The 11,801-nt window shown below is 32.9% G+C and overlaps 1 protein-coding gene across 4 annotated transcripts; it reads left to right on the forward strand.

Annotated features, from left to right (window-relative positions):
* The first annotated feature begins 4,451 nt into the window (after positions 1-4,451).
* LOC118061693 (ent-copalyl diphosphate synthase 1) lies at positions 4,452-11,054 on the forward strand. Of its 4 annotated transcripts, none has more exons than XM_035075224.2 (15): positions 4,452-5,278; positions 5,683-5,763; positions 5,861-5,955; positions 6,079-6,382; positions 6,497-6,680; positions 6,844-7,058; positions 7,150-7,270; positions 7,363-7,475; positions 7,583-7,809; positions 8,022-8,137; positions 8,287-8,385; positions 8,493-8,735; positions 9,759-9,882; positions 10,038-10,235; positions 10,713-11,054. In XM_035075224.2, exons 1-15 carry the CDS (start codon positions 5,215-5,217, stop codon positions 10,953-10,955), a joined length of 2,427 nt encoding a protein of 808 aa, XP_034931115.1. In that variant the 5' UTR covers positions 4,452-5,214; the 3' UTR covers positions 10,956-11,054. The 4 variants fall into 4 exon arrangements, with proteins under 4 accessions (XP_034931115.1, XP_034931116.1, XP_034931113.1 ...); XM_035075225.2 differs by having other exon boundaries at positions 5,870-5,955; XM_035075222.2 differs by having other exon boundaries at positions 4,452-4,792.
* The last annotated feature ends 747 nt before the right edge of the window (positions 11,055-11,801 follow it).

An 11,801-nucleotide genomic window follows, 5' to 3' on the forward strand; every position in this document is an offset into this window, starting at 1 on the left:
TTATGGACAATAAAAATATTAAAATACCCTTGAGACAAAAAAAAATATATATGTCTGATGCCTATGGGTAGTTTTGGTTTTTTATTTTTTAATATACAATTAGATCACTTATATGCCCTTAAAGTCAAAGAAAAAAAAAAGCCTTCGATCAAGGGTTTTTTTTTTTTTTTGTTATTGTTTTTCTTAAGGGCATTATGGTCTTTTAACCATTATTAAATTTTAAAAAGTTGTAAGCACATGCTTTATATCCAGCACGTGAGAGGCGTCTGGGCTCTTCTAGTAGCACGTGCGGTGCTTTCATGTGGTTGAACCTGACCTTCTATCATGTCATTGGATACTACTCGCGTTCTCTTCCTCCTAATAGAATGTTTGTTGATAGTGGTTTGATGGTTTGCTATTAGTGAGTCTTTTTCTTTCTCTCTTCTCCTTTAGAAATTACATATTGGTGTTTTTTGTTTTTTATATTTATACTTTGGTCCTGTTTCTATTAATTTCTTACTTTTGTCATCAACCCTCTCATAAAGGTTTTCTTTCTTTTCAATTTATTTATTTAATTTTAATTTGTTATATATTGTTTTTTTAAGTTTGTCCTTACCTTTTGATTTTTCTCCTTAGCCCTTTTATAAATTTTTTATTTTTTTTTAATTTTGACATTCAATCCAAGTTTATGATTTGTTATTTTTTCAACTTGCTCCTTATTTTTTTAATTTTTTTTGTTAAAGTTATTTTTCTTTTCAATAAAAAAATATTGTTCCTTTTCTTTTAGTTTTTTTTTTCTTGATCTTTTTATAAATTTTTTATTTATTTTCAATTTAATCCTTCAATTCTAATTTTTCATATATTAGTTTTTTTCAACATAATCCTTATTCTTTTGATTTCTAGTTTTTTTTCCTTAGCCTTTTCATAAAGTTTATTGGTTTTCAATTTCACTATTCAAATCAAGTTTATGGTGTATTATGTTTTTTTCAATTTGTTAGTCATTATTTTATTTTTTTTCTTTATGTTGGATTTATTTTTCTTACAGTTAAATCCTCCAATCAAAAAATTTTAGTTACCCTATAATCTATTTTTTTTATTTATATTTTAATTATCATATTTTATTTTAGATTTTTTTATGTAATTAATATTTTTTTTCTTGTTTTATTTCTAAGTGTTTAATTTGGTGGGGATTATGTATTACCATTTTTCAATAACTTAAAACTAAGCTAAAAGGTACTCAAACCCAGACATAGTCTCCTACATGTAGCATGTGGGACTAGAGTGTGTTTGGTATTGTGGTAGCTATTATGGTTGTGATTTGAAAAAATTGTTTTATAAAAAGTATTTTTAGTTGAGGTTAGTTTGAAAAAATAGGTGTTTGGTTAAAACTGTGGTTGAAATTAAGGTTGAATAAAAAGTAGTTTAATTTGTTTGGTTAATAATGCTTTTAAAATTGAGGTTATAAAATAATTGATTATATATATATATATATATATATATTAATATTGATGATTTTTAATTTAAATATTATGGATTTAACTATTGCTATTATATCATGAAATAAATCATACTTTATATAAAATATTTTTTATTATTCAATAAAACCATCTATAATTCCATTACGTATAAAAATACATCCGACAAGAACTACAATTTTCATAATTTTTTAGTGTGTAATAAAATTAGATAAAATATTATCATGAATAAAATTCACTCTAAACTAGTTTTTTTTTTTAAATGTTAAAAAAATTAACACACTAAAAAAAAAAATACCCATGCGGTGCAAGTGAACAGTGCAAGAGAATTGCACTGTTCACTATTATTTAAGTGAACAGTATAATTCTCTTGCACTGTTCATGTTTATTGCACTGTTTATTGAACAATACAATTAACATGAACAGTTAAAAGTTAAGGAATTCTTGCTTTTTAAATGCTGTATTTTCAACGCAAAAAAAAGATAGAACCCAATAAACAATATGCCTTTTTTTTCTTTAACCAAACAACTGCAACTGTATTTTAAATAAAACACAGTCGTAGCTCAGAGCCAAACAGGCTCTAAGCTTAGTTGTCAATTCAGAAAATCAAGGCTGGAGAACTTAAACCAAGAAATTGCTTAGTTCTGGCAAAAGGCAGTAAGCAAGCTTAACAAATATTGCTGCACTTAACCCTAGGAGATCGCGTGGGCAAGCGTAGAGCTAGTTGAACTAGTGACGAGGGGACCCTTAATTCCCTAAGAAGATCCTACATCTATGTAAGCAGCGTCGGCAGTGTCGGCACATGCATATCACGCGCTGGCAAATTGGGTGTTGCTGGTTTGGGCTGCATGTGTCCTTCCCACGACCTCAAAAAACAGAGTACAACAGGTTTTTGGCAAATTCATTTTGGATCACGTTGAATAGAGATTTCAGACAAAAAAGTTTTTTAAAATATTTAGGAAATTATATATATATATATATATATATATATATATATATATATATTTCATAAAAAAATACCTCTGAGTAATTTTCATATTGTATTTGTGATTTTTTATTAAATAAAAAATAATTTTTATTTTATAAAATATAATAAAAAAATATTTTATTTATTCGAAACTTTTTAATTAAAAGGAAATCTTGAACCATTGGACCGAATAAACCTTTAGCTTAAGTCAGTTCTGTCACATTACAATTATACAAAGAAAATAAAAGTAAAAATTTGTTTTGAATCTAAGAATGACCTCCTAGAGCTGTGAGAATCGATCAAAAAATGCTAGAAAAAGTCGAGGCCGTGTCGGCGCGTGCCTCTTATGCGCTCGTAGATTAAGTGCTCGTGGTTTAGGCTGCGCGTGACACGCACCACTGCTGGACCTTAAAAAAACACAGACCGACGAGTTTTTGGGTGGTAAAGCCTTTGGGCTTGATGTGGTTGAGTTTGGGTCTGATATTTCGGGTTTGCCTTCGTTGTGATTTTGTGTTGGAAGGGAGAACGAATGTCGTGTGATGATATTTCAGATCATCAATGAGCGGAGATGATTTTGGTGGTGAGAGGCTGGAGACGATGGTGGTCGTGCGAGGCTGCAAAGAGCGATTTCTGTGGGGGGTTTCAACGTGGTTGAAAAGGAGAGAGGGTAGCGGTTGTTGTGATAGAGATTTGGGTGTGGTGACCGATGGGAAATGGAACGATGATGGCCGTGTTGGCTAGCTTAGGGCTGGATTCCAACAGTGCAATGGTGAGGTTTTTTTAACAGTGGCGTGGGGGTGCCATTTCGGCTGTCCTTTATTTGGTAAGGGAAGATGATGAAGGGGGATAGGGAGCTAGGGTTCTTTGGTCTTTGGCAAAATTATCTTTCGGTCAGCTGGGATTATTCTTTTTTTTTTTTTCTCCCTTTATTCTCTCGTCGGTTTTCTTTTTCTTTTTCTTTTTCTTTTTCTTTTTTGGGTGTCTCTCCTCTCTTCTATTTCTATTTATAGCATGTTCCTTGTGGTTATCTTTTATTTATTTTGACTTTTCTTTAAAGATGTTTGGAGAGTATAAATAGTTGTTGTTTTTTTAAATATTTTTTATTTAAAAATAAATTAAAAATAATATATATATATATTAAAAAATTATTAATATAGAACATCAAAATAATTAAAAAAATAATTTGAAATAAAAAGATTTTAATACATAAAGATTAATATAATTAAACGCTATTAATATATCCATCATCTAAAGTACATAGTGGACCTGGGTATTTTTAAGATAATCAGACCTTAAGTCAACAAGTATTCAACGCCAAGATAACAAATGAAAATATATAAAAGGAGAAGGATCCGATATTTTTGTTGGTGAGTTTTATTATGGCCTGTTTAGTTTTGTTAACAAATGTGCTAAGCAAATGTACGAGGACACGGAATTATTTTGTCAGATATTTTATTGTTTTGTTTTTATATATATATATATAAATATCATGTCATCCTATAATTTATTTTTTTTAATATTATTATAATATCATCATTGATTTTTATGTATAATTTATTTTTAAAATGTTATTATAATATTGTCATTGATTGTATTGGTAAATTTACGAACAAATTTTACAGTTAAGTTAATTATGTCAGTAAAAAAATTATATATGATTTTTTTTTAATTTTTTTTACTTTTTTTTTTTAATTCTCTCATTATAAATGTTCCCGTCAACCAACAAGTATATCAATAAAAAATTTTATCAGTGAAATTCATCATAATTTACAAATAAAAAAATTATATTAATATTTTTGTTTATATTTGTTAAATTTCTAATAGTGATTGTTATTTTGTTTTTTAAAATATTTTTTATTTAAAAATATATTAAAATAATATTTTTTAATTTTTTAAAATTTATTTTAACATAAATACATTAAAATAATCTAAAAAAAATTTAAAAATAATTTTTAACCGAAACAGTTTCCGAACAAGAAAACAAATAAAATGCTAGTTATCAGTGTTAGGACCCTGAGAGGGGCCATACACACAGATAATGATCAGAAGCACCGCCATGAGCTCTCCATTCGTTTTTGATAGAGAAGAAAAGGACGGGACTGCCCTCAATTCGATAGTTTTGTATTTTTAGAAGATCCCATGCACCTGTAAGCGGGAATCTCTTGAGAAGTCGATTCTGTCATCTTGCTTCCCCCTCTGCACTTTTAAATACTGGTGGGTGGTTTTTGGCTATCTTGCACTTCGCAGAAAAACAAAAACAGCACCATGTCCTCTCATTACTCCTCCATCCATCTCTTGTCTACGGTACCAAGCACACCAAGATCTTCCTTTTCAACCTCTAATAATATCCATCCCCTTCCTTTCCCTGCAGGTGAGTAATTTGCCTAATTTATTTCTTCAGATATGATCGATCACCTCTTATTATTCCTTAGAGTCCAATATTGAGAAAAACCTCCAAGGCGGAGGCTCAAAGAAACCAGACCACACACACCAACTTTGTATTTTTGGTGTTTCATTATCTCCCTCCCTCCTTCTCTCTCTCTCTCTCTCTCTGTCTGTCTATTTCAGCTTAGATTCCATGCGTTTATGTGGGGTTAATGATGGTCCTTTATGAAGTGTTTCGAGGATTTTACTGTTAATTAAGGCAAGCGATCATTAGCATAAGCTTTACCATTTAAAAATTGTCCTACCTTTTTGAATGGGGTTGATCAAATCCTCTTTATCAAATTAATGCTTTTCTTGATTTAATCATGGAAGCACGCGAAGAAGATCTTTTCTTTCTGATCATCTTGGATGGTTTCTGGGTTTCGGAAACGCCAAAAATGCAATATTGAATATTGCCACGGGCTAGCTGTAGGTAGGAAAACATGTATCATACATCAGTACTGGCACTTTGCTTTTCTAAATATCTATCTCCTTTTCATTTTCTGCATCCATTCGTATTAATTACTATATATGTATGTATGTATGTATGCATGTTTGTATGTATATTGCTTTCATAGACAGCATTATAAATATATGAAAAGAGATCTTCTGGTTCTTTTCGGAATTACTTCTGCTTAATTAAATGGCAAGAACTCATATTCCTTCCCCATGAGGACTATAATAGTCTTCTTCTTTCTTAATTATCTTTAAAAAAAACCCACTAAATCAAGCATATCAGAAATATTATTTAATTTAAAGAAAAGTAAGAAACTACTAAATGTTATGACGAAGAGAGGCAGTGATTTGTGATGACCACTGTAGTTTCTTTTTCATTAGGTGTTTGGTTGTGTGGGGCTAAAGACAAAAAAGATAACGTTCATACAAGGTGCAGTGCTATATCCAAGCCTCGCACTCAAGGTACACAGTCATCTCTAATTAATTACATTCAACAGCATATAATAAGAAATTAAATGTCTAAATTCAAATGTTGTTACTGGGCATGATTACCGTACAGAATATGCAGATTTGTTTCAACAACAAAATGGTCTGCCATTGATAAACTGGCCTCACGATGTTGTGGAGGATGACGCAGAAGAAGATGCTGCTAAGGTGATTTGAAAGTAGTCGCTTTTCTTTGTCTGATACTGCTATTTTCCTATGCACCAAGAATAAATAAATAAATAACTCAAGTCGCAGCCCTTTCTTTTTTATTATTATTATTTTCCTCAAAAGGTCTCTGTAGCAAAGGAAATAAGCAAGCACGTCAAGACTATTAAAGCAATGCTGGAAATGATGGAGGATGGAGAGATAAGCATCTCAGCTTACGACACCGCATGGGTTGCTCTTGTGGAAGATATTAATGGGAGTGGCCTTCCCCAATTCCCATCCAGCCTTCAGTGGATTGCCACCAATCAGCTTCCAGATGGTTCGTGGGGTGACGCTGGAATATTTTTGGCGCATGATAGGTTGATTAATACGCTAGCTTGCGTGGTAGCTTTGAAATCTTGGAACTTACATCAAGATAAATGCGAAAAAGGTTAGTAGGACAACCCCAAAGTTGATAGGGTTCAGGCTAGCAGGATTCGCTCTACCTGAGTGTTTTCATGGTAGGCTAACATGGCACTGGCTTCATCATTGTGTATCTTATCAGGGATGTTGTTTTTTAGAGACAACTTATGCAAGCTTGAAGATGAAAATGCTGAGCACATGCCTATTGGATTTGAAGTTGCTTTCCCTTCACTTCTTGCGATAGCCAAAAAATTAGACATCGAAGTTCCGGATGATTCTACTTTCCTTCAAGAGATTTATGCCAGGAGAAATTTAAAGCTGAAAAGGTTGTTTGACTACCACAAACTTTAGTCATAATTGTGTTTCCTAGCTTTCTCGTGAATTTATACGATAAATGAACTAAAACAGTCACATCTTATACTATAATTCTTTTATTATTACTAGAAACCTTACATGGATATAATGTAATCACTGTGCGTGTGTGGATAGGATTTCCAAGGACATAATGCACAATGTGCCCACAACCCTACTCCATAGCCTGGAAGGAATGCGAGGTCTGGACTGGAAACAGCTTATAAAACTGCAGTGTCTCGATGGGTCATTCTTGTTCTCTCCATCCTCTACTGCCTTTGCACTCAGTCAAACTAAAGATAAAAACTGCTTGGAATATTTGAATAAGGCGGTCCAAAGATTCAAAGGGGGAGGTAAAGTGTTTTTATTCCATCCTTGACTATAAAATAAAATATATATTTTTATCATTTGTTAGATAATTTTATCAGTTTAACCATTTCTCAGTTCCCAATGTCTACCCGGTTGACTTATTTGAGCACATCTGGGTTGTGGATCGCCTGCAGCGTCTTGGAATCTCAAGATATTTCGTCTCAGAGATCAATGAATGTGTCGATTATATTCATAGGTATAATTTTTTAATTTTTTTTATTAAAGTGACGTAGAAAGCAACCTGTACAATTACAAGACTTTCTTTTTCTGAAATGGCAAATACTTCAGATATTGGACTGAAAATGGCATCTGTTGGGCGAGAAATTCTAATGTCCATGATATTGATGACACGGCCATGGGATTCAGGATACTTAGATTACATGGGCACCAGGTTTCTGCCGGTAAATCTATCACCATATATATAAATCCTTAAATCAGTAAAGCAACTTTTCCAAAAAAAGAAGGTTCCAGTTATGATATTCACGACGTTTTCTTTCTTATTTGGCAGATGTGTTCAAGCATTTTGAGAAAGGCGGTGAATTTTTCTGCTTTGCAGGGCAGTCAACAGGTGCTGTCACAGGAATGTTCAACCTGTATAGGGCTTCTCAGGTTCTTTTTCCGGGAGAGAAGATACTTGAGGATGCCAAGGAATATTCATTCGAATTCCTAAGGGAAAAACAAGCTGCCAATGAACTTCTAGATAAATGGATTATAACGAAGGACTTGCCTGGAGAGGTATCGTCTCAAACTTGATATTTGCTATATATTATTCGATCTGTTGCAAATATACAGCATATTAGATTGCAATTAATCGCTATTATTTTTAATAACAGATGCAGTTCATAATCTTAGCCAATTTTATCAATATTCTTGCAGCACAAGTAATGAATGGATAGAGTCATTTATATAGAGGACTAATTTAAGAGTCTTAAAATCATGTATAATAGGTGGGTTTTGCATTGGAGATTCCATGGTATGCGAGCTTGCCTCGAGTGGAGACTAGATTCTTCATAGAACAGTATGGTGGCGAGGACGACGTGTGGATTGGCAAGACCCTTTACAGGTTACTTACACTAGTAATTGTTGCTTTAATTCCTACTCGTCTTCCTCTCATTTATAACTAATAAATCTCAGCTATAAGTTGCTGTCATTAAATCAACACCATAATTATAAATGATACAGCTCCAATTAATTAGCCTCTTTCTTACGCAGAATGTCATATATAAACAACAGTGAGTATCTCCAGCTGGCAAAATTAGACTACAACAACTGCCAAGCATTACATCGCGTTGAATGGGACAATTTTCAAAAGTAAGCGACCAAAAACAGCACAAATCTTCGATTATAATGCACGCACCCCTCCCTTCTTATCCTCTAATCAGGTGGCATATACTCTATGAATGATGGATCATTTGCAGGTGGTATGAAGAATGTAATCTAAGAGATTTCGGGATAAGCAGGAGGACCCTTATCTTTTCTTACTTTTTGGCAGCAGCCAGTGTCTTTGAGCCGGAAAGGTCCAAAGAGCGACTTGCATGGGCTACCACCACCGTCTTGCTCGACATTGTCGGTTCTTATTTCCCTGAGAATCATGACAGTTCTAGCGAGCAGAGGAGAGCCTTCATACATGAATTAAGTCACGGTATTAGCATAAATGGAAGGTAAATCTCGTCACTGTTTTCATTAAATTATTATCAACACATAAAGATATATAGCCTGCCGAACGATTTAGCATACATGCCAGTAAAATCTGCTTGTCTTGATCAAGAAAACAAAACATGTAAAATAATAATGCCAAATATTCCGGACAAAAGGAGAATATTTGTATCAATACTTTAATGTGCTTGAACTCTTGTCACAACATTAACGACAAAAATAAGTGGTCTCCTATATTATTAAACCTTGAACACCAAACTGGATCTAACTTGGAAGGGAGTTGAAATTATACTTTCTAATTTGATGAGAGATTCGTTTCATGATTAAAAGTACTTGCTATCTTTCTTTTCCTTTTTAACATCGAGTTCTGATGTGCATATATGATTTATTTTCTTAATAAACTACAGAGATTAAATTGGGTATCGTTTGGTGAATGCTGCTCTGCGCGTATGAATCAAGAATAAATGGTGCTTTTGTCTTGTCCTTCACCTAAAACATATCTGATCTTCAGCTTTCGTGGGATTGACTCATCTCGTCTAAAATCACCCTATCTTGTCGTTTTTTGTCTCCTTAACTCACCAGTCACCATGCACTTCTAGAATGAAGTGGTTAGCTTTTGCACCATAACTCGGACGTGCTCCACCCATTTTGAAAATTGCAAACATTTAAAAAAAAAACTCGACACGACTTTCGAGCTAGCTTAGCATGTAGCAAACAGGTATGGGTAAGGGAGCCCAACACAATCCATCATCGTATCGTTGTTGGCAACATCTAGTGGTCTATTAAAATAAACTATATCTCGGACCTTGTACAAAAACTTGAGCTTTTGGATCTATAAATGGACAAATTGATGACTGTTGGAGGGAGTTAACCCTTCCTCTTTCCTGCTCATCTCTGATGTGATTTTATAAACGAAACCGGCTAGCAAACATGTACAGAGAAGTTACTAGTTTGAATATAACATCAATTTATTAAAGCTTCAACCGAAAGGAAAATGATTATTTATGTCTGATTCTCGTGTGTTGCAGGGGGTCGGGTAGAAAGAAGACAAGGCAGGAGCTCGTTAAGCTGCTGCTTAAAACCCTAAATAAGCTCTCTTTTGGCGCATTAGTGGTTCATGGTCGAGACATTAGCCACAGTTTACGCCATGCTGTGAGTTGCTAGACTGACTATAAACTTCAGAAAAAGGAGCGTTAAAAATATGTTACTCTATCCCACTATTGATTCCTAAATATAGACTAACATATACAAGTTCCAAGGTTCTAGTCTAAGTGTTTTTTCTTTTCTTTTCAAACAAATATATGTAGTGGGAAAAGTGGCTCTTGATCTGGGAATTGGAAGGAGATAGACGCCAAGGGGAAGCAGAACTACTGGTGCAAACAATCAATCTCACCGCTGGCTATTTGGTCTCCGAGGAGCTCTTGGCCCATCATCCTCAATATGAACAACTCGTCGACCTGACAAACAGAATATGCTATCAGCTTGATCATTACAAGAAGAACAAGGTTAGTGATGGAGACTGGCTAGGAATACTGCTTTCTTAATTAAAAGCCTTTTAATTTGGCTGCATGCATTTTTCTTCGGCATCTTCCTTAAACATCTATGCATTATACGTCAGTGTCACTATTTTTAGGGGGTTGTTCTCTCTAATGGCTGGAAGCCACTGTTCGAATATACTAAGCAGACAGCAGAATTGAATAATGTCTTTCTTCATGAGCTTCTCTCAATGGATTCTGACAAGGCTCCCAAAAAAAAAATTGAAATGCTCAAATTAAACTGGTGGGTCCTGCTGCTTACAAAAAGAGTGTTCTTGGGGTGGGGTCATGCAATCTGCATGGCTAAAAATATCAATTGGATGCAAATAAGCTTTATTTATTTTTGTCGTTAATTGTATCTCTACTTTTGTTCTATGAATTATATTATATCTTTTTGAAAGGCTCACATATCCCATATATAATTATTTTTCTCTTACAATTTTTTAGGTACATTACAATGGAAGCTACAGCACTATTACCAGTAATACTGACAGAACTACAGCCCCACAAATAGAATCAGACATGCAAGAACTTGTGCAGTTAGTAGTCCAAAACCCCTCAGATGGAATAGATTCTAATATCAAGCAAACGTTCCTTCAAGTAGCCAAGAGTTTTTATTATTCTGCAATCTGTGATCCTGGGACTGTCAACTATCACATAGCTAAAGTGCTCTTTGAGAGAGTGCCTTGACCTTTATGTGTACTTATTCTATAGTCATTCATTAGTATTTTCTTCTCAAATGAAATCCATGTATTAAATAAAATCATACAAAATTCAATTTTGTTGTAATCTCTCTCTCTCTCTCTCTCTCTCTCTCTCTCTCTCTCTCTATATATATATATATATATATAATATATATATATATATATATTTTATTGGAACAATGATTTTTGTTCTTTGAATTTATTAAAAAAACCATTTCAACTCAATAATTTAAATTGTTAGGTGAAATCCCAAGATATAATTTATATTATTCTTTAAAACACATTCTCAAGTGAAAGTTTTTTTGATAAAAATTAAACACAATGTAATGTGAGTCTGATACTATATTAAAAAACTATTTCAACTTAATAACTAAAATTGTTAGGTGAGGTTCCAAAATATGATTTATTTTATTCTTTAATAATTTTTTTTAATTTCACCATTTAACTTTCGATTTACTTTTTATTGTGTTAATTTTAATTTCATGACCTACTTTATGATTTAACCGTTTTAGCCCTATTGACTCGTATTCCTTTTCTTTTTCTTAATTCACTCCCCCCCCCCCACCCACTTTCATAGTTTAGTATTGGGTTTGATTGAAAATTAGATTTTATGATTTGTTTTGGTTTACTTTTTTATTGATATTTTTTTTTCAAATTTCATCATTCAATATTGAGTCAATTGGGAATTAATTTTCATAAATTAAAATAATGTTCTTTCTATAAAGTTATTCTAGTTTTATAATCAGGATCACGGTTTTGAGAGGTTAACTTAGGTTAAATCAAGTGTTTTTTTCTTTATATAATTATCTTATTTTCATGATCCAGGTCACGA

Source organism: Populus alba, chromosome 5, assembly GCF_005239225.2.
Source record: "Populus alba chromosome 5, ASM523922v2, whole genome shotgun sequence".
Taxonomy (NCBI): Eukaryota; Viridiplantae; Streptophyta; class Magnoliopsida; order Malpighiales; family Salicaceae; genus Populus; species Populus alba.